The sequence below is a fragment of the Falco rusticolus genome, chromosome 12 (genome assembly GCF_015220075.1).
Source record: "Falco rusticolus isolate bFalRus1 chromosome 12, bFalRus1.pri, whole genome shotgun sequence".
Taxonomy (NCBI): domain Eukaryota; kingdom Metazoa; phylum Chordata; class Aves; order Falconiformes; family Falconidae; genus Falco; species Falco rusticolus.
The window spans coordinates 31,015,200-31,036,506 of NC_051198.1; the positions used below are offsets into that span (position 1 = coordinate 31,015,200).

At 44.7% G+C, this 21,307-nt stretch overlaps 1 protein-coding gene across 26 annotated transcripts in view; it reads right to left on the reverse strand.

Moving 5' to 3' along the window:
* Nucleotides 1-21,307, reverse strand: part of NRXN1 (neurexin 1) — a 730,254-nt gene that overhangs the window by 278,741 nt on the left and 430,206 nt on the right. For 4 of the 26 annotated variants that reach the window (XM_037405542.1, XM_037405541.1, XM_037405540.1 and 1 more), the window contains exon 1: nucleotides 6,591-7,495. The exons of the other annotated variants lie outside the window; for them this stretch is intronic. In XM_037405542.1, coding sequence (XP_037261439.1) covers nucleotides 6,591-6,828 — 238 coding nt within the window. In that variant the 5' untranslated portion in view covers nucleotides 6,829-7,495. Of the gene's footprint in view, nucleotides 1-6,590; nucleotides 7,496-21,307 lie in introns of those variants that run through there. 26 annotated transcript variants of the gene reach the window in all.

Genomic DNA, 21,307 nt, shown 5'->3' on the forward strand with positions numbered 1-21,307 from the left:
GCACAATATCCAGCAGCACTTCTTCTCCCCCCCACCTCCTTTCCCACTTATTTCACTGGCTCATTTTTTCTGTCAGCTAAGGGGGAAGGGTACAATCATTTATGTTGTTCTGACCAATTACACCTGTGTTTAAATCAATATTGTCACTGAATATTTTTTAACATTTTTCAACTCGGAGAAATGCTCTCCTTTTCAGCTTAACACTATGGACCATTATGAGGAAACATCTGTGATATGCACGCGTGTGCACACACATGCTTGTGCACAAATGTATATAAAGTCATGAGAAAAAGGGGGGGAAATCGGTTCCAGACATCCGTGTTGTGATTCAGAAAGAAAAAAATATCTAAATGATGAGTACACAGCCTCTTTTCTTTATGTTTGTTATTATAACTTTACAGAACAGCGTTGTACTTTATAACACACTTCCATCAAATCAGACCGTTCCATTCTACTAATAATCACAGCTCCGTTCACAAGTCAACTCACTATCACAGCAAGATGTATCAGCTCTGCCTACACTGTATTTACACACCAGAAAGGAAGTTGTTAGCCTCCAAAAATTTGTCAGATACTGTGGCAGACCTGAGGACATCAAACTGAGTAACAAAGAGGTGAATTAACCGATACTGGGCAAAGCCAAGGAAGAGGTCAGTCATGTCATCTTGATTACTCAGAAAGGTTAAGAACTTTTGCAAGTTTTGACCAAGGAGAAGATAAAAGATTAACTTCGGTGCACTACACTACGTGATCCATCAAAAACATAATCATCAAGCATATCATCCCAAGGTTAACCACGGTAATGGCCACCTGTGTGAGAAAGCTGAGAAAATATTAGGGCTGTAGAATTCCCTGTGCTTGCTCACACCGGGCACGGCAGTTGTATGCCAGAGTTTTGTCTGCAGAGTGCTCCCCTGGACTAAAACAAAGAGACAGAAAGAAATTTCCCTTAAAGCCAAGTCAACTTCTTGCTATCAGAAAAAATCCATCTTTGAAAATTAGAAACAGCAGGAAGTACGCTGTATTGAATGCTAAATTAATTTCTTCTGATAACTTATTTCAAACAGTGTTTGATTAAAAGACAATAAAAGATGCTTTAAACCCAGAAAAACATGGTTACCGCAGGCTGAGGCAAAAGTGGTATTGCTGATAAGTGACAACAAAGTGTTGTTATTTGTTTAGCTCTTGTAAAGGCACCCCAGTCAATCAATAGCTGTGCATGTACTAAGGCAGTAGGGCTTGTATAAAGATGCTTATCCGAAATCCATGAGCAACATTCCACTTTTGATTACAGTGCTCCAGACTGTCCACAGTGCTGCTGAAGACTGTATGCCTCTCTGACAAGCCGTATTGACAGAAATAATAATATAGAAACCACACTTCCCAATATGCATATCTAACTGCACAGCCAATTAACCACTATGCTGACTGAAATTGCTTTGTTATTCATTTTATTCCAACTGATGTTAATACTTTGGCAGCCGATGGGGATAATAACTGATGGAGCATATTGGAAATTTTGAAAGGGGATATAAAATTCATATAATTTAAAGATGTGGAGAAAGCTGCTATGCTTTACAGTCTTACAACATGAAAATGCCTCAGTTATGTTTGAGAAGCACTCAGAGCAGGAGGACTAGTAAGTATTTGAAAATCCGTCAATGAAAAGGAGGCATAAAAAAAGATTGTGACATAGGAACAGTTTTGAAAAACATTTTAAAACATCTCTCTCTAAAAAAACGCAATTATAACACAAAGATGAGACTTTTTACTTCTACCTCTAATATCGCATTGAATAACAATGCTTGAACATCTGGAAACATTTACATTTAGTGTTTTAATCAAAATATAACCCTTTTCTGCAACATAATAAGCACATTCTAACCAGAAAATGTAATTTCATTTACCCTAACCCCTACAAATATTTGGTTTATTATCATTATATGCAGAAATAGCAATTCCAGTAGATTTAAAACAAAAAAAAGTGCAAGGTCATAAAATTATCTTTACCTATCACTAATAAGCCTTTCCCTGCAGTTTTCTTGCAAAGAAAAAATGCCATCTATAGATCATATGCACATCTTTCAAAGTTGTTTTGGTCATATTTTTCACGATGGGGGTATAAATGACTTCGCTGCAGCGCTGCAGTTCCAGCCCTGCTATTCTTCCTTAACGAAAGCTCCTGTGGAGTTCAACAGGCACCTTCCCCAGCATGGGCTGGGGTGCCAGGAACAGCGAGCTGGTCATTCTGCTAGAGAAGTCTCTCTAAATGGAAATAACATGGATGAATCCAGCGCACACAGACTTCGGCAGCGGTGGGGATGCAGCGGCTGGAAGCAGCTGGCCCAGCTCAGAAGCGAGAGCTCAGTACCCACATCCCTGCTGCCACGTCATGTTCAGGATAGAAAAGACCGGAGGGGGGCACGTGCTGCAGTAACACACACCATCCCGGCACTCAGCCTCGGCTCTCACCCCCAAGGCGTGCCAACTTCTCTTCCTCAAAGCTCTCATTTTCCACAAACTCCTCTTCCTGCTCAAGAACTTTGCTGTTGATGCACTTTTTCACCCCCTCTGCTCAACCTCTTCAGCCCCTCTACCATCCCACCCCAAAGCTCCCTAGCACTTCCCCACCCATAACTACCAATCTCTCAGTAACGGCTCCCAACACCCTATTCCCTCTACTCCAGGCTGCCCCTGCTCCCCCGAAACCATCAGCCTATACCTTGGTCACAAGCCTCGTCAAGCCAAACCCCCTCCAGCACCATCCTAACCCAGGTCCTTAAAAGCTCAACCCACACGTGTACTGCCCAGCCTCTTCCATGCCGCCTGTGAGCACATCAGTCCTATTCCCTCCCCATTCCTGCCTTCTCTTCCCAAGCATATGCCCATATCGAGATGCAAATGTCATTAGTCACCTCCTGGCTCTTATTCTGCCAGTTTAAAAACCCTAGAATCAAAATATATTTATCAGAAAGCAGCCTGAACAAGATCCTGAGAGGACAGAAAGAAGATCATTGCTGGAAGAAATGGACACACAGGCTGGGGGCCGTAAAAGGCCCAGCCCAGTAGAGAGCAAAGAGGTGTCTGCAGGAAGGAAGGGATGAATAAGGATGGTGACAGCCAGCCATGTGGCTACACCTTTAACTTTTTACTTCTTCGACGTGTAATTGACACTTCTCACGTGATCCGTTGTGTTCCTGGATTCTTAAAGAAACTGCCTTTCTTCATTTAAAGTTACAGAGAAAGTTGCAATCTTTTTCCTTTTATGTGGGCTTGGCCACGGACAGTCCATGTTTTTGCAAACTAGAGGCACTGCAGTATGAGCTACTCAATACTCAAAAAAAAAAACCAACAAAGATTGCCTGGTAGATACAGCTATAACAAAAGCAATAGCCGCCTTCTTAAACGGAGCAAGGAGATATGAACATGAATCACCAAACAACCCACGTGACGCAGAGACCCCTGGCAAGCGCTGAGCAGCCTGGGACTGCTGCTGGCAAACATTAGTCTCTCTCTTGCTCCTCTGTACTTCTCCTGATGTACTTCTCCTGATCACATAGCTGCTGATGTGACTATCCAGAGAATTATTTTCTTATTCCTTCCCATGGCTAAACTTTCAATTCTTTCAACCATCTTTCACCTTCCTGAGTTTAATGAGTCAGAAAGCAAAGCCAAAACATCATTTGGTCAAGCTTGAGAGATGTTTAACTTTTAGGTTTAGTATCTTCAAAAACCACATGCTGAACTACTTCTTGTTTAATAGGGTGAGCAAACTGCTTGGTTGGAATTGTGTTTGTGTCTCTGCGAGGCACAACACTGTCCGCTAAAATCACATGAGATCATACCATTGAGAAAAATCCCAGCAAAATTACCCAACGGGAGTGTTAGCAGCAAGAGCGTGGTTTGGTTTTTCAAAAGAAGTGGAAAAAAAATCCAACCATGCTGGGCTTTTTGGCTTTGCTTATACTATTAGCTGGAACTGGGTTGTCTCAAGGAAAACTGAAATCATTTAAAAAATCAACGTGTTTGCCGCAAGGATGGGGGTGGCAGGGCTACCCGGTGCCAGGGGTAGAGGAGGAGGTGTGGGTGTCTGAGGACTGTGGTGACATTTATTGAATGCCTGGGCAAAGTGACCGTTTCTCCTTCCTGTGACACTTTTGATTCACCACATCAGAGAGCAGCGCCTTCATTGGGGATTGACTAACTGACCTACCCCAAAAGCTCTTCTCGACTATTAGCAGGTATGGTGCTACAAAAAGCTGACAAAGTGACAAAAAAGCAGATATGAGGTCACCCTAAAGACTCCAATGTTTACGTCCAGTTGTATTAGACTAGAACAGAATAACTGCAAAACTGAATGGAGCTAACGCTGAAGGAGATGAGCCTGAGCAGTGAATCCTCCCTCTCCCCGCGGGGCTGGGGGCATGGATGAAGGGTGCTCTGATGCCAGGGTAGGCGCAAGCACCCCCTCACCCCTCACCCAGTTCCCCCCGACCACGCTTAGCAATGCAGTGACGGGCTCCAGAGGAGCTGTGGCCAACCCTGCGCAGCCAGAAAGAGAAATGCTCCTGCCAGGCTTGTGGAAGCAAACAGGAACACCTCTCTGAAGGACTCATAATGAAAGGAATTAGCTGTTTTAAAACACCACCAGATAGTAAAATTTCTGATAAACACAGTAAAGCAAAGACGGTTAGAGCTATCAAGTAAACATTCTGAAATGTCTCCTTCTGTCACGTAACATCCTTCATTTTGTAAAATCAGCTACTTAACTTCTGGAGAGGCTCCTGGGCTTCCCTATGAAGTCCTTAAGAGGCAGTTCTACCACTTCATCTTTCATTTTCTTTAGCAAGACCCGTTTCTCCTGAGAAAGCTCCCTTTTTACACCATCGCCCTTTGATTGGGGCCAAGGTAATCTTTTAAGGTGTGATTTTAAAATGCATTCTAAAGAATTGTAGCTGGTACCTCTACAATCATGGTTCTTTTCCCCTCATTCTTTCAGCTTTCCCTCCAATTAGTAGCAAACCTCTAAAAGATATTCTCACGTGGGGAGGAATATAAAGAATAAGAAACATACATGTATATATGTGCACACACATACTTCTTTAATTTTCCCCTGTAAGCACACACAGTACAGAAAATGCAGCATTCTATCTCGCACTGCCTCTGCACTACACAGAAGAGTGGTGGCCTGAATTTCTCAGTCTCTGTCTCTCTCTTTTTTTTTTTTTAATTAGACCAGACATCTAACTTTTTTTTTTTATAACAAAATGCTTAAGAAAGCCATTTCTGTGCACTCTGCCTTTTCTAGCAGTTGAGTATTAAAGGGTATTTAGCACATAGTGGGAATTTTCAGGTAAACAATACTCGTATCCGCTAATGCTGGCATTACTAATCACTGGGGGGGGAAAAATAATAATCCAAGAAATCCTAACTACCTGGTGCCTGCAACTAGGTCATCTTGCACAGAGCTGCAAAGGTTAAGTGCAAGACCTGTTTTTTACTTTGCAAAGCTTGTAAATGACATCGCATGATCGTGCAAATGAAGCAAGGCAAGATGAGAAAATGAAGAAGAATGAAGCTGTATAATCTAATCAGAAGCCAACAAGGGTTTTTCTTTATCTTTTTTTTTTTTTTCCCTCCCTCGGAGACAAAGGCAGGCTTTAAATCCTTAAAACACAGCCCGGTGTTTCGCCTTCTTTTATGGCTTTTGGAAGGCTGAGCATATGCGTGTCTCTTTTGCATGTATTTATGTGGGGGTTCACCTAGGTGTGCACGGGGAAAGGCAGGGAAGTGGGTCCCAGGGGCTGCTGGCTGGGCACTGCTGCACCTTCCTCACTTCACAAACTAAGTCCCGGAGCACTGTAATATTTAAGCAAAATCTATCCGCACCCGAAACGAATTTTCTTTCCGTCCCCCTCCTGACCGCCACGCTGGGCATCGCCCCCCTCCGCCCCCCTGCCCCCCCCCCCCCCCCCTCGCGGTGCCTAAGCACTGCCTCCCGCCCCGGCCCCCCGCACAAGGAGCTGATCTCGCCTCGGTTCACCCGCTCCCCCAGGGTGATGGATCGGGAGCGGCGCGGCCACCGCCAGCGACTGGGGCAGCACCGCGGCGCCCCCCGCCCCGCGCTGGGGCCCCTGGGCGCCCGGCCCTGCCCTGCCGCCCGGTGCGGGGCCACAGCACCCACCGCCCTGGGGCCGGGGGGTACGGGGCGGGGGGGAAGCTGCCACCCGGGGACCGCGGCTCCGGGCTGGGCTCCCTAGCCGGCTCCGGCGGGATGGGGAGCGGGGGGGGTGCGGGAGAACCCCCCTCCGCCACCCGCCCCACGCCCACCGGCCCCGGGGGGGGCACAGCAGCGCCCTCCGCCCGCCTCGGCTCTTCGTCCCTGAGGGGAGCGGCGGGACGGGCCCGCAACACACACACACGCCCTCGGCGCTCTTCTTCCTCCCACCGAGCGCGGCAGCAGCCCCCGGCCCGCGGGGTCCCGGCAGCCCCGCCTGACCTCTGCGGGGCGGCTCGGCTCGGCTCGGCACGGCACGGCTCCCCCTCCCCGCCCCCCCATGCAGGGTAACCGGAGCGGCCCCCGAACCCACCGTGTCCGCCTCGCAAGGAAGCCGGTGACCTGTAGATCGCGATAGGCACTGAATGATGCTTGCTGCTGCCATGGAAATGGTGAATGTGGTGAGCGCCCAAACTGGAAGCGCCCCACGCCACCCCAAGGAGGCCGCTGAGAGTGAGCGGGACTATCCAGAGCAGGGCCATGCGGCCCCCGGTGCTGCTGCTGCTGCTGGCGGGTCCCGGCTCCGGGGTGCCCCTGAGGAGCCCCCCCATCCTCCGGTGGCGGCGAGCGGCCCGCGGCGTCCTCGGCGGAGCAGCGGCCGCGGCAGAGGAGGCAAAGTTTGGGCAGGGGCGCGCTGGCACACGGGCACGGCGCTGGCTGCAGCTCACCGCACCAGCCCAGCCATCTCTGCCCTTTGGGAAAGCTTATCGGGATCCTTCTCTCCAGGTCTTCTTCTACCCAAAACAATCCGAGACATAGTCAGAGGCGGAGAATCCAGGCAGTTCAGAGCCTTCGGAAAGAGGGGGAAAAGCCCCGCGCTCAAACGATCGCTAGTTTCGGCTTTCCCGGGGCGGGTGTTCATTAACAATACTCCACAGTTGCAAGGGCTACGAGAGTGCCAAGCATTCCCCCATCCTCAGTAATCCACAGTGTAGCCAATCATGCCACATTTCTACTAAGAAAGAAAAAAGGGGATGCCACTCCATCAGCCGGCGCTGGGAAAGCAGAGAAAAAGCCAACTGCTGCTCTCCCCTCCTTTCATCCCCAAACTGGTGAGCCCTCGCCGCGCAGCTCCAGCCGGCGCACACACTCGCACACACACGCTCGCACACACCCGCCAGACAATGATCAGGCTGCTCCGGCAATCCCAGTGCTCTGGCGACTGACAGTAACACCCGAGGATGTTTTCAGGGAGAATAGTGCACCCTTATGAAAGAAGCTGCGGGCAGGGGGGGGGGAGAGAAGAAAAAAAAAAGCACACCAAAAAAAACACAACAAAAAAAAAACCACAACCCCCATGCTTGCGAGGAGCAGGGCTATGCAAATCTGCAGTCTCGGAGCAGCAAATCGCTGGAGCCTGGATGCAATGCAGAGGACGAGCCTATGCGAAGGAGGGAGGCTGGGTTCAGCTCCCACACAGTCGCGCTGCCGCTCTGCCTGCGGGGAGCCGCGCAGTGCCGGAGCAGGGCTCGGGCAGCGCGCAGGGGCCGCGCAAGAGCCGCGCAGGAGCCGCCCCCCCCCGCCCGCCGCCCCCCCCGGCGCCGCGCAGGCAGCCCCAGGGCGGCAGCGCTCCCCCTCTGCCCGTAGCTCAGCTGGACCAGGGTCTTGAAAACCCACTTTCATCTTAAAAAAGAACCATTTCGGGTCTTTTATTTGGCCTAAACTTGGCCCATCAGGCATTTCCCTCTGTCTGTTCGAGCATCGGCTCTGATTACCGGTAATTACACGCTGCCTAACAAAGAGTTACCGGGTTGGCTTTTTTTCCCCAGCACCACTCAGCCACTGCACCTCGGCTGCCCACCGCAGCCACGGCCGCAAAGTGGGCTGGAAAAAAAAAAAGAAAAACAAAAAAAAAAAAAAAAAAAAAAAAAAACCACCCAAAAAAACAAAAACCCACCCACGTTTCCCCGTTTCGGGGCTGAACCCCCCACCCCTCCGCCGCTCCAGCTGCAGGGCGGCGCCGCCAGCGCCCGCATCGCCCCCCGGGGTGCGGGACCCACCGCGCACCCAAAGCAGGGGGAAGCCCCCCCCCCCCGCGGGTGGGAGATGTCACGTTTGCAAAGCGAGGGGGTTACACCCCAGGGAACGCAGCGCACCCCTCGGCGGGGGCCCCCAGCAGCCGGCCGCGGGGGGCGCAGCCCCTGCAGTACCGCACCTGGGCACAGCAGGGGGGGTGAGCCGCACGCTCCCGGCTCTCCTCATCCTCCTCTGCCCCCTCCACCGTCCCCGTGTGTCCCCACGCCCCCCCCAGCCTGCCGTAGCTCTAGTGCCATGCCTTCAGCAGCATGAGATCATGGGTGCGGGGTGCGGATGCGTGAAAGGGAGCGGGCGAGCGGTGGGTGTGAGGATGCTTTTTTATACGTTTGGCGTTAATTTCAACGAAAAACCCAAAAAAACCCACTGCGGTTCGCTGAGGCGCTCGCTAATTCACACCGGGGGGAGTCGCAAACCCCCCCCAGCTGCGAAGGCTTGGGAGGGAGGCAGGCGTTTCGCCCCGGCGCTGCTCAGCACAGGGCGGATCGCTCCCCAGGCCGGCAGAAACGCCCTTCCCGGCCGGGTGGGGCTGGGGGCTGCACACGGCGATGTAAGGACCCCGACACCCCCAACCCCCCACTCCCCCCCCGCGCAAGGGCGAGCCCCTGCCCCGCCTGCGGGGCGTTTCGCATCCCTCACACACTGCCCCGCAGCCCAGCCACGGACTCAAAGTTTTGCAAAGCCGCCGAGGTACATTGCGGGAAGCCTGTAGGCGGGGATGGAAACACTCGGGGAGAAAGACCCCCACCACCACCTGCCAGGCTTAGCGCCCAAAGCCCTTCTGGCTCCGTGGGAGGGCACCCACGCACGGCAGGGGGCCCGCAATGGATGGGGGGGGGGGGGGCTCTCCTGTACCCCCGGCTGGCCACAGCCACAGGCGGCTGGTGGGGAAATCGGTGGCTTTTCCAACCTGACTCTGCAAGCCTTAGTGTAAAAGAAGGCAGAAACCCCATTTTTCCAAACTTTCCACATGCAAATGACGCACCCTGTTGCCTTTGAAAAAATAAAATACAATAAAACACTCTTAAGTTTCAGAGTTAAGGAAAGAAGGGCAAACAAAAAAAATCATAAACACCAACCTGGATTCACCAGCTCTCCTAAAATCAAAGCCCCTGATGTATATTTCCTGTTCATGCAAGTAATACGCGTTGGAAAAAAATTTTCCATAAATACCAGTAGATTTCTCTCAATCTGACTCAGGAAACATAATAGTTCCATCAGTCACTAGAACTGGGGTTTCGGTAAACTGTTCACATGTTGCTGCCGTTTTAGAAACACACAGTGGTTAACTGACTGTTCTTAACGATTCTAGACATCCTACAGATGAGTATCCCCGAATTGCTAGCACTTCTCTGAAAGAGGAAGCCGGCATTGCCGACCCCGTAAGGGTACGGTTGGCTGCGTGTTTGTTCAGCTCCTGTTTCGGTTGGCAAGTCCTGCCTAGCGTAACTTCTGCTTGGCTGTTGCAAGGCTTCCGCCGAGAGCCGAGAGCCGTGCTGTGCTACCTTTTACTGGGAATTTCCCTGCTGGCATCCAGGGATGCACGGCTGCCTTGGCATTCCCCCTAGGTGTAACCTTGCTCCCACAGATCCCTTCCAGCCTCAGCCCAGCTGATTCAACTTTGGTTGAAGTTACACATCGGTGTGGATGCAGTAGGACTTTGTGTAAGTGTTCTTCTCTGTCGTTGAGTATGTTTGTAGCTCCAGCCCCTTATTCTAAATTCTTACTCCATCTGCCATCTACCGTGTCAAGCAGGCCTAAAGTGCTTAAATACCAAGGACAAATGAATAAAATGTTTAGGTACTTCAAAGGTAATTAATTTAATATTTTACTGATGATAAAAAGGGTGTTTAAGTGCTCAGCTTTATTAAATGTGTACTATTTATGCAGCGCACACACATAACTGCCACTAAACTTTCTAGTTTAAATCTGTTTGGAGACTACTTAGAGAAGTTTTTTGCATCAGATAGATTATAATGGGTCATTTTTAGGTGTTATGTTATGATGTTAAACACTACTTAGGGACTGTTAAATTAATGGATTATTTTGCTGCTGCGCATCCACACCAAGAGTTGGGGACACAAAGGCCAGTCTCCACAAAGCTCTTTAGGCATCTGAATTTATTTAGGTACCCAGTTAAAATGTGAACGGAGCGACTGATGCCTACGTAAGCATCCCTTCCTGGATCTGGTGATGTGCTTCTCGTTTTTGGATGTACTAGCTCTAATTTTAATAACATTTGACATTTCCTTGGCTTCGCACTCTGGACCACGGAGACAAACAAGAGAGGGACGATCCAAGTTTCAGGGAGGGGAAAGGTGATATACTACACAGGTGAGGAACAGGGAGAAGTAATTTGCAGAACATATCATAAAAAGATTGAAAATGGAAAGAATGGAAAGGTGAAAAGGAAGGTGAAGAAGGGAGTGTTTTTGAAAGCGGGTGGCAGGCATCTGGGGACAGGCAGGCAAAAGAAGGAAATTCCAGGAAGTAAAATCCTCTCTCGCTCCATTTTTTTTGTGGTAACAACAAGCACTGCTTTCCAATTTGAAGCAAATCTTGGTAGTTAGATACTTCTAGTCTTTTCATGTTGTATTTTAAAGGAGGTTGTAGGCAGGTGGGGGTCAGTCTCTTCTCCCAGGTAACAAGAGACTGGACAAGAGGAAACAGCCTCAGGTTGTGCCAAGGGGGCTTTAGATTGGGGATCAGGAAAAATTCCTTCACCAAAAGGGTTGTCAAGCCCTGGAACAGGCTGCCCAGGGGAGTGGTTGAGTCACCATCCCTGAAGGTATTTAAAGACACTTAGATGCAGTGCTTAGGGACATGGGTTAGCAGTGGACTTGGCAGTGTTAGGTTAATGGTTGGACTCCATGTTAAAGGTCTTTTCCAACCTCAACGATCCTATGATTCTATTTAAAAAGCTTAATCAGGTGTCCTAGCAGTCAGAGTTTAGCTTTGTAATGAAAAGTAAAAGTTAAAAGCATCTGCAAGTAAACATTATGAAAACCGATGGTAAGCAACATTTCTTATTTAAACTTCTTGCTTTTTTACCTCCTGCTGACTTAGAAGAGTATGAATCTTTGTTAGCTGAGGACTAGCTGAAGTTGAAATAATCTGGTTTTAATCCCCAAGGGTACAGAATCATGCACTCCCAACACAATCAACCCAGCGGTATCAGTCTGTGAAGGTTCACTCAAAGAAGGAAGTGGTAAAAAAGAAAGCAATAACCAAGAGTTTGCATAAACAAATACACATCCCATAACAGGCATAGCACATAAAGTATGAAAATAAACCACAGTGTTCACAAGGTAGTTTTTAGTATTTTGGAAACTTAGCTCAGTGAGGTGAATTTAATGGTTTTTTAACCCCATTTAAGACTTACCCTGTGCAGGTCACGTTGGTAGTTTATGTAACTTTTAATGAAGTTGTTTCCACCAAGTGAACTCTGTTGCTACCAGTAGGTTCCTAAGTTTATGAGCAAGAATATATCTGTAATTGTAAAAACAAATCTTTCCCTGGTTTCTTCTAATGCTATTATCCTATAAACACCAAATGCTCCTAAAGAAGATTTATATAAACAAAAAAAGTACCTCCATGAGTATAATTTGCATCGCTCCCTCAGATAAAATCAGAAACTTCTTGCTGGTACACTCATCTCTCCCTACATTGACATTTTGTCAATACAGCTATATCAGTGAAGATGAACAATTTTGGCAACACCAGCAAAACAGAAGTGCAGACCATGCCTGAGGCTAGCAGAAGATGTCAATTAAATTCAGGGCTCCTTTAGGTTAAGTGCCACCTTATGCAGCAAGGCTTCTCTGGTCACCTCTGTTCTCCAGAGATGAAATCCCACACTTGGTGCTGCAATATCCACTCTCAAACTGCTGACCCTCAAGTGTTGTTCAGCAAACTCAGACAGAAAACAAACCTCCACAAACATGTATCTGTGGCACAGGGAACAGTATTCAATGAACACTCTAACACACTTCCTATATTTTTCTGTTATAGCTTTTCTCCGCTACTCAGTATAGAATCTCACTTCATTTAAAAGCCTGTGGACATTTTGTGATTGCAGTTAAGCAGGCCAGAATTTATGTTTATCCATCCTACAGGCAGCAACTTAGCAAAGAAAACATTCAAGCTATATGTCTCCACTTACCGCTATAAACTGATAAAATGAAGACCCTATAGACAGGATGTCCCGATACTAAAAATGTCTGATTTTCAGATGTTTCAATGCCTGGTAACATTGGGGGTGTTAATTTTTCCTCTTTGAAACAGCAGAGAATGCTGTTTTCAGACACCAATGAATTGCAATGTACTGATCCATGGCCTGTCATCTTTGTATCACGGTGTCCTCTTTGCATCCTAATCCTACATCACTTAGGGCAGAGACTCTTTACTTTAGAAAGGAAGTCAATAAACTTTATCATGTAAATACTCAGAGACTTGGAAAGTAAAAAATGTAATTCTAGGAATGATGGATGGAGTTTTTGTGCAGTCATAAAATCCACAGAAATTCAAATTTTGGGTGATCATGAAAAAAAAAAAAAGGGGGGGGAGTTTGCAATGGAAATACTTAGGCTGCTTTCTCTGTAGTGCAGCTATTCTCTCTGTATGTAGAGTTCAAAATAAACCCTGGTACAGTTAAGTCTTCCCGTCCATAAATCTGTCCATCCAAATAGGCTTAAATCTTCATAATAAATGTTTCTTTACTCTGTGTGTATAACGACAGAAATAATCTCTTTCTATTCCTTGCTGTCAAAAGCAAGCTGATTTTTATTTCGTTTCATTTTATTGAAACCATGCACGTAAGCCAGATCCTTTCAATTTAGAATAAAGGGGCTGGTAGAAGAACATTTTCCAACGGTGAATTTGGAAATTTGGACTCCGAAAGGAAGCTCCCTCTTGCTCTCAAATAGCCCTTGGTTGGTCCATCAGTCATCAGGGCACTTTGCCAAGTCCATCTACCCTTACTTATGCTAGCCCTGACTTGACCTGCCTTGAGGAGGATGGCTCATACTCCGCTGGGAGCTGTCTTTTGCTGGCTACCAGTGCTGCAAAGCCACTTAATTTCATATTTTTCTTGCTTTTTTTTTTTTTGCTTTTTTTTTTTTTTTTTCTTTTTTTGGTGTGTGTATCTAACTTTGCTCAAAGTGTGCTAACACTTTGCGTAGATTCCCACTTTCATTCCAATGTAAAGCCACAGGAATTAGGGCCGAATCCACCTGTATATACCTGGAGGTGTTTAAAAGATTTGTAGCCCTGTATCGAGCAGGGCAGGCTGTACTCACGTTCTCTCTGGACTACTGCATGAGCAGTTAATTCTACGGGCAATTAGACTGCTGCAGAACCTGCAAAAGTCTCTCTGATTTCTACCAGTGCTGCCGCAGGAATCGGCACTGCATTGCTACAGAAAAGAGAGATCCCCAAGTACAGCTTCAGTGCTACTAATTTAAAATACTTCGGCAAATACCCCAGCTAGGGACACAAAAAACCAAAAAAAAACAAAAAAACCCACAACCCTACAAAACAACAAAACACCCCACTCCATGAAAAAAGATTGCAAACTAGTCATCAAGAAGTTTGATCAGCGGCAGATGCCAAAGCAGAAGCCAGCGTTGTGATCTTTTCTACCCGTACAAGCACGTGAAGCATATGCAAAATGTTTGTTGAGAAAGACCTCCAGAAACAGGGGAAGTGTGCGTGGTGGGTTGTCTGCAGCTCCTGTTGTTCTTTACTGCACATGACACCTGAAGATACAAAAAGCTGCATCAAGGCCAAGCTCAGACCAGACTCAAAGTGCAAGAGCCCTAAAATGGGGAAATTGAGTTTAAAGACCTTGTGAGGCAAAGTTGATGGCAGGTTGTTGGGTTTTTTTGGTTAGAAGCCCACTGGTGGCCAGGAGAACCCTACATTAGGGTTGTGGAGTGCCTGAATTGAGTCAGCAGTGCATTTTTAAGCAGGTTTTCCTGATGGGATCTCTTAAGATATCACTCATGATGATTCACGATCATCAGCCCACCCTCACCCTCTCCCTGGCCTTGGTGGAGAAGAGGCTGCAGAGTGGAGGTCCACCTTCCCCAAATGCATTGATCCCATACCAGTCTTGACAAAGGCAGGGGTAGGGCACAGCTGCCATGCCATGCCATGCCATGCCATGCCATGCCATGCCATGCCATGCCATGCCATCCACCCTCCTAGTTTAACACATTGCTTTAGACTCCAGACAGCAGTAGTGTCACAAGTCAGCTGTAGAAATAAATGAATTTAAAAAGCAGAGTTGCAAGAAGACATTAACTTCTGACATTCATAACTTCAAAATGTCCAAATACTTATTTAGCTTTAAGCTTCTTTCTTTCTTTTTTCTTTCTTGCTTTTTTTTTCTTTCTGTTTTCTTCCCTCCCGAAAAAGGGTCACCATTGTGCGGAAACCGTATTTATTTGTAGTGCCAAGCAAATTTTCTATAGCTGAGTTATGAACCTCTGAACATACCGGTTTAAAATGGAAATGCTGACATAATCTTAAATGTAGTGGCACAAATACTGCCACTACAAAAATCCTTGTAATCTAATATATTAGCCCTAGGGGGATGGAGACTCAATTGCTGGTCTCAGACAGCCTTTCCAAGGCTCAATTCAAATTGCATAATTATTCTACATCCTTCAAGTTCTTTAAAATACATTTCAAATTCAGTATTGTACATTCCAAAATATTTGTTCTTCGGCAATTGATTTGACTTTTTTTTCCCCCACTTTAAAGAGATATATGACCTCAGAGGCATGTGAAAAATCATTAATCAAGTTTATATTGTGTAACACTCTTGTGTGTGTGAAAGACTTACTTTTTTCCAGATTTCCTCAGTTACGTTGCCAAGGTGATTCCCCTAGAGAGCCATGTGTTTATCTTGACAGGTGTTAGTGAGATCTGCAGCATCTCAGTGGAATTGTTACTGGTTGCTTTGAGGTACAGTAGAAAACATTAAGTCTGCAAACTAATGAACTTACCTTATTATGTTCTAAATAAAATAAACCACAGAGTAAGTTGGATTACTCTACTAATGCCTTTCTAATGAAGCTTTTATTGGGCATATGGTGTGGTCTTACTATTTTCCTCATATAGCTAGCACAAGCAAAAAACTCAAAGGAAAACCTGCATGTATCTCTTCTGTTACATCCCAGTATCAAAACCTCACTATCACAATTATTTTTGGACTGCTATTTTGCCAGCATAACCTTTGATTATGATTTGCAAGACTAAATGGATTTGAAAAAAAAATATTAATAAATCAGATTAAAAAAAGAAACAGGAGTCACCGCTGATAGGAGAAGAGAAAAATATAACTTCTACTGCTGTTGCTAAGGGGAAAATATAAACCACTGCTGCTAACTTGTAATTACTTTAAAATGCATTCTGTGACCTGTCCTGACAATGTCAGGGAATCATTAACCAAATATTGTAACTTCTGAAGTTAAATTATCATTCCATAGTTACAGTCCATTAGTGTTTTCCAGCCCTGAGCTGTAACGCACTACATTTTTGCAAGGCATATTAGAAGCAATAAAACAATAGGCACTTTTAACAAAAAAAAAAGAATGAGTTTTAAGCAAGGTGAAAAAGATGCCGTCATTTTCAGCCAGCTATGTCTTTTGTTTTTAATTGTCCTTTTCTTTCTCTTGGTATATGTACAAGATCACAACACAAGAAAAAACACTCCTTAGCAACATGCACCTTCTGGGAACACGCTGCTGAATTTAGGTATAAACCCATATTGGCATCTCAAAGAACAGCAATATCTTATATACTTCAGCTTTGATATACTAGTTCAAATCCTTAATTTCCTTTTTTTCCCCTTCCCAGTTTCCAACATGAAGTTTTGCTTTGCTTCCCTGTTTGCAAATGCCCATTTGAGACAAAAAGATCTTTTCATAGCCAAGCTCTCCCCTCCCTTTATTTACTTCAACAAGGAATTAACAGCCAAGTTTTTGTACAGGATAAGAAAATAGATACAGTGAGAAGAGAATGAGAACATAGTTTTTCTATCCTTCGGCACCAGCAGCCAGAAACAGTATGAAAGCAATGGATCATGAAGAAAAGCAATTTCCTACTTCAGGGATTAAGCAATACCCTCTTTTGTAATGTTAAATGAAAGTTCTAGGGTTTGGGTGTTGGTTTTTTTTTTTTCCAAGTAATACTGATTCCCCCCACCCCACCACCCACCCACTTTAAATAAATTGTCACTAGAGAAGCACCAGCAGCCTGAACTCGCCACTTTCTAGACAATCAATAACACAGATGTGGGCTTTATGTTGTATTTCTTTGCAGCAGGGCTATTGATAGGGCAAGAAAAATTAAGCTACTACATAAGCCAAAGATAATTAACCTAACGAGGGAGAATATCTGGTGATATATGCGTTCTGTTCCTTTCTTAGGGACAAATATAGGGGATTCTAATACACAAAACATACAGACTTCTGTTGAAGCATGCAAATAAAGACAGCTACCTACGTTTTACTGTCACAGTACATGTCTCTCTCATCCAGTGACACTGTAAAATTAACCACTTCTGTGACGACACATGGCTAGGCTGTCAGGTGATGTACCGTACTGTCATCTAAAACGTTATCCTACGCTTCCCTTTGGTAGTATGGAACAGATGGAAGTTCTACGCCTGCCTCTGCCACCACTTTTCAAGTGCAACCTCGGGCAAATCACTTACAACCCATTAGTCACTTAATAGCTAATTGACAAGCTAGGTCAATGTTAGCAGTGCTAAGGATAAAGATTATTTGCATGGGTAAGGCTGGGTAGAATTCCGCCCTTCACACCAGTGCAAGAGGTTTCAAAGGCTTTCACCCGCGAGTGTGTCCAACAGCGCGCTGCAGGATCAGGTCTTCTACACCTACAAGTTTGTACTCTGACACTCCGACAAGAACATTCAGTGCGGGTAAAAGCCAATTCTGTGTTTAAAGCACTTACAGATGCTTCACGATGAATGCCAGTGTTTGTAATAATTACGGATGCGTGGGCCTTCCTCGGGTTTTGTACATAGATAAATCGGGATCCTGTAAATATCTGATTAACTTTGCTTAACGGGACAGCTTGTATGGGAAAGCATTATCACTGTAAAGAAACTTTGTTGGACCAAACGTGTTCTCCTTAGCATATATGGAAATAATAGCTGCAACCATCAAGAGATTGGAAACAGAAGATCATTTCATTCAGACCTGTGTTTTGGGTTTTAATGAACTACATTAAGACTTTTCCTAGCTAAGACAAGGCACCTGCTATATAATTAAAATGAAGAGTCAAAACCAACTTATCTTTTAAAAACAGGTTGTAGCAGGAAAAAAAAATGCAAAACTTCTCAACTGCAACTTTATGGCTCTATCAAAACTTGCCTAATTTTACCTGTTTATTTCAGTGCATAATAAAAGGTGTACTCCAGAAAAAATATATGATGCATACATTTTGTAAAGGCTTAGAAAGCTAGCAGTTTTCTTTTAACACCTTAGGATCTAATATTGTTTCTAACAAGTAAGATGAGAAGAATGGGGCCCTGAAAAAGATAATGCTCAAAACCCTGCTCTTCAAATCTCTGCGCATGCTAAAACCATCATAAATCGCAACAGAAAATAGGGATGCACTGCTGGTCGCCTTTGGTTACACCGTCCAGCATTACTGCCTGGAAAAGCTTAGGGTTTTCATTAGGAAGTTTTCAAAATCTACCACACTGAACCACTAGCCCTTAATAGCTCTTCCACATTTAACAGGATGTCAGTTCCTGGAGCTGTTTTTCCTTTGATGCACACAAAGCGCTGCCAGTAATTTTAATCAGAATTATAAAATGCACTGGAGGACGACAATCACATAATATGAATTATCATGGTTTTTCCATATCCCTGCTTCTCACAGAACTGTTGTTTTGTCAGTGGAATTGAAACTGTATATGCGACTGATTTGTGGCTGCTTTGTTTAAAAAAAGCTTAGTTACTAGTGTAGTCCTTCTCATCGAGATATATCAAAGTACTTTATAAAGCAGTGAAAGTAGCAAAGCTAAGAAAAAACTTACAGTGAAACTTTTTTTCATTTGCTAACATGAAAAGCTCTCAAATTATTTATACTGAAAAATGAAGGAAACACATTAGGAAAATTAAAGGATCACATTTTAAAAAATGATTTCATTTTTAACATGATGTTCCCTTTCATCATTTTTTGTGGTCTTGGCTTAAAAAAAAAATTAAATGCTTTTTCTTTGTCACTATTTTTTACTTGGGACTGAACAAATTTTCTGTCAAATACTTTCTTTTCAGAACTGCCTCTAAAAAATGAGTGAATTCCTATAGCTCAAATGAGGGCACTTCTCTCAATAAAACTCCTACTCTAAGTAACGCCCTGAAAGCCTCCACCTTGTTTTCATTCAATTCCTACTCAAGGAATGCAAAAGTACTGAAGGAAGATTAAATATTATGATATATCCTTACAATACTTGGTACTAAGAATCTCAGTTTCCTTGCTCCTGTAAGCTAGGTTAATGAAAATATAATAATGCAATAATACCCTAAAAATATAATAATACCTAAATATTAATCAATGTTGCCAGGTTCAAACTTATAATATTAGTGATAAAGCTCAGTGTGAGACGTGGGCACACCACCCGCATCAGGTCAAGCGGCAGGAGCCAAACCCTCTGTGCCAAGCCCGGGGACAGGGTCCACGCGCTGGGTGCATGGGGGGTGTGGGGGGGGTGTGCCTGCTTTCAATCACAGAACCCAGCACCAAAACTTCGGATCAGGATCTCTCTTTCTTACTTCCTATTGCAGCAGAAAGCATTTGCACTTGCGTTGTAGGGGACAGTGAGCAACCCTGGTCTGGCTAAGTGTGAACTTCCACACCAGAGTTACAGTCACACAAAAGCCTGGTGACGGACAGTTGCGCAGGACCACTCCTCATGTTGCCACATGCTTTTGAGTTCTGCTAATCACGCTGTGGTTGAAAGCCACAAAGGGAGAGCTGAAGGACAGCTAGGTGGATGGTTTCAGCCAACATCCCATTGACCTGAGTGGAATCTACCCTTCTTGTTAAAACACTCCAGCAAAATCAATATGGGCTATAAATTATTAGAAGCCATTTTGAAGTCTCACCTGCTTCACAGTAATGATCAATTTATCATTAATGCAAAAAGACATTTAGAGCAATGTTTATGCCATTACAATAAATATCCATTAGATACACAGTATATCCCACAAGTGCATTTGCTTCTTGTCGAATTCCTCCAAAACACTGCATCTATATACAGCGTAGTATAATTCCATTTAACTGGTAATGAGCTATTGAATTGCACAGGGGAAATAGCTTATAACCTTCAAAACTTCTAAAGTAACTTCTCTAGACAAGACAGGCTTCAATTATACAGCTCAGTCTATGAAAAACTTTTTTGGTCTATAAAATGTAATCATTGTTGGTTTGCACTTCTTTCATTTTTGTCATCAAAGGAGATTTGTAATGTGTAAGCAATACAGTAAAGGCTTTCTTCCACTAAAGAAGCTCAGAAATAAGCAGATTCACAAGATGAGTTTTCCAGAAGGAAAATTCAAATTATGCATTTGAAGAAGTTTGCTTCTTCCTTTCCAGTTCTGTTACAGGTCAGGAAAATGCTTGTAAATATGACTAGCAGCAGGGAATTCCTGCGTCACTACTCAATACATACCCAGGTGGTAAACAACGGTTAAGTTTTTGTTAATTTATTTTGAGTCTCTAGTTTAATCTCTTCATATGAAAAGGATAAACTGCCGTGCCACTGAGGCTTTGGGTCATAGTGATGAGATCAGCAGAGATTTCATCAATGTTTAGCCTTAGCTACATAAACCTCATTAGGCAATTTTCTGACCTAGGTGGGTATAAACACAAGGACTAAGAAAACACAGAGCATTGACACAAACCTGGCCGTTAATTTGCAGTGCATGATTTCTCTCCTGATAAGAAAGAGTACCAAATTTCCAGTGGTTGATAAATAGGATGAGTCAAGGGCTCTGAAATCAGTAAATGCTGATCGCTGATACTGTGCTACCGTAAACAGCAAAAGGGTTTTTCTTCATGAGGACTTTTTCCTTGTCTTTCCAGTTGATCAGTCTTCAATAAACCTTGATGATATTTATCTAATAGTTATGTGGGAGGGTAAAATGATTGGTACTTCTTTTCTCTCCAGTCACCTAGCCTTAATGTGAGCCTCCACACTTGAGCGTGGTTGAGGGTGACACCGTGAGTCGGCATCTGCTCACAGCATATCGCAACGTACAAATGCAAGTATAGCCTGCAGAAAGGTGAAGCGGTTCTTCCCTTCAGCTCAGCATTAATAAAGCCTCAGCAGGAATACCTGCTACAAATATGGACATTACACTCCAGGAAGACATGAGCCAATTGAGAGAAATGTGAGGAGAGCAACATGACCAGAGCCTAGAGAAGACGAGCTGCAATAAAGCTTGAAAGAATTAGGCTAGAGAGCAGACAACTGAGATGGAACACAATAATAGCTTTCAAATACATGAAAGGCTGTTTCAAAAGAACAAGGAAATAACCTGTTCTCAATAACAATGATGGATAGGACAAAAAGAAATGTTCTAAATTGCAGAAATTAAGATTTGGGGTAGGTATTATGAAAACCATCTCAACAGTAAGGGTAGGGAAGTGCTATAAAAGATCACCTAGAAGACGGCACAGGCTCCACTGTCAGAATTATTTCAGAACAGCGCAGACGCAAGTCTTTCTAGAACTACTCAAATATAACCGATTATCTTTTCAGGACCGGGCTGATGTCCCGCAGTCCCTTTCATCTTTATATTTCTCTGAATAGGACTCCCGCACGCAATCATTTGTGCTGGAAATTGTTAAACTGCAGAAATGAAAATATTCTTCTCTAGGCCTCCCCTTGCCCAGAGTTGGTGCAGAAATAAGTAGGAATAAACTTCTTATCAGCATCCTCTTTTTGCCCCA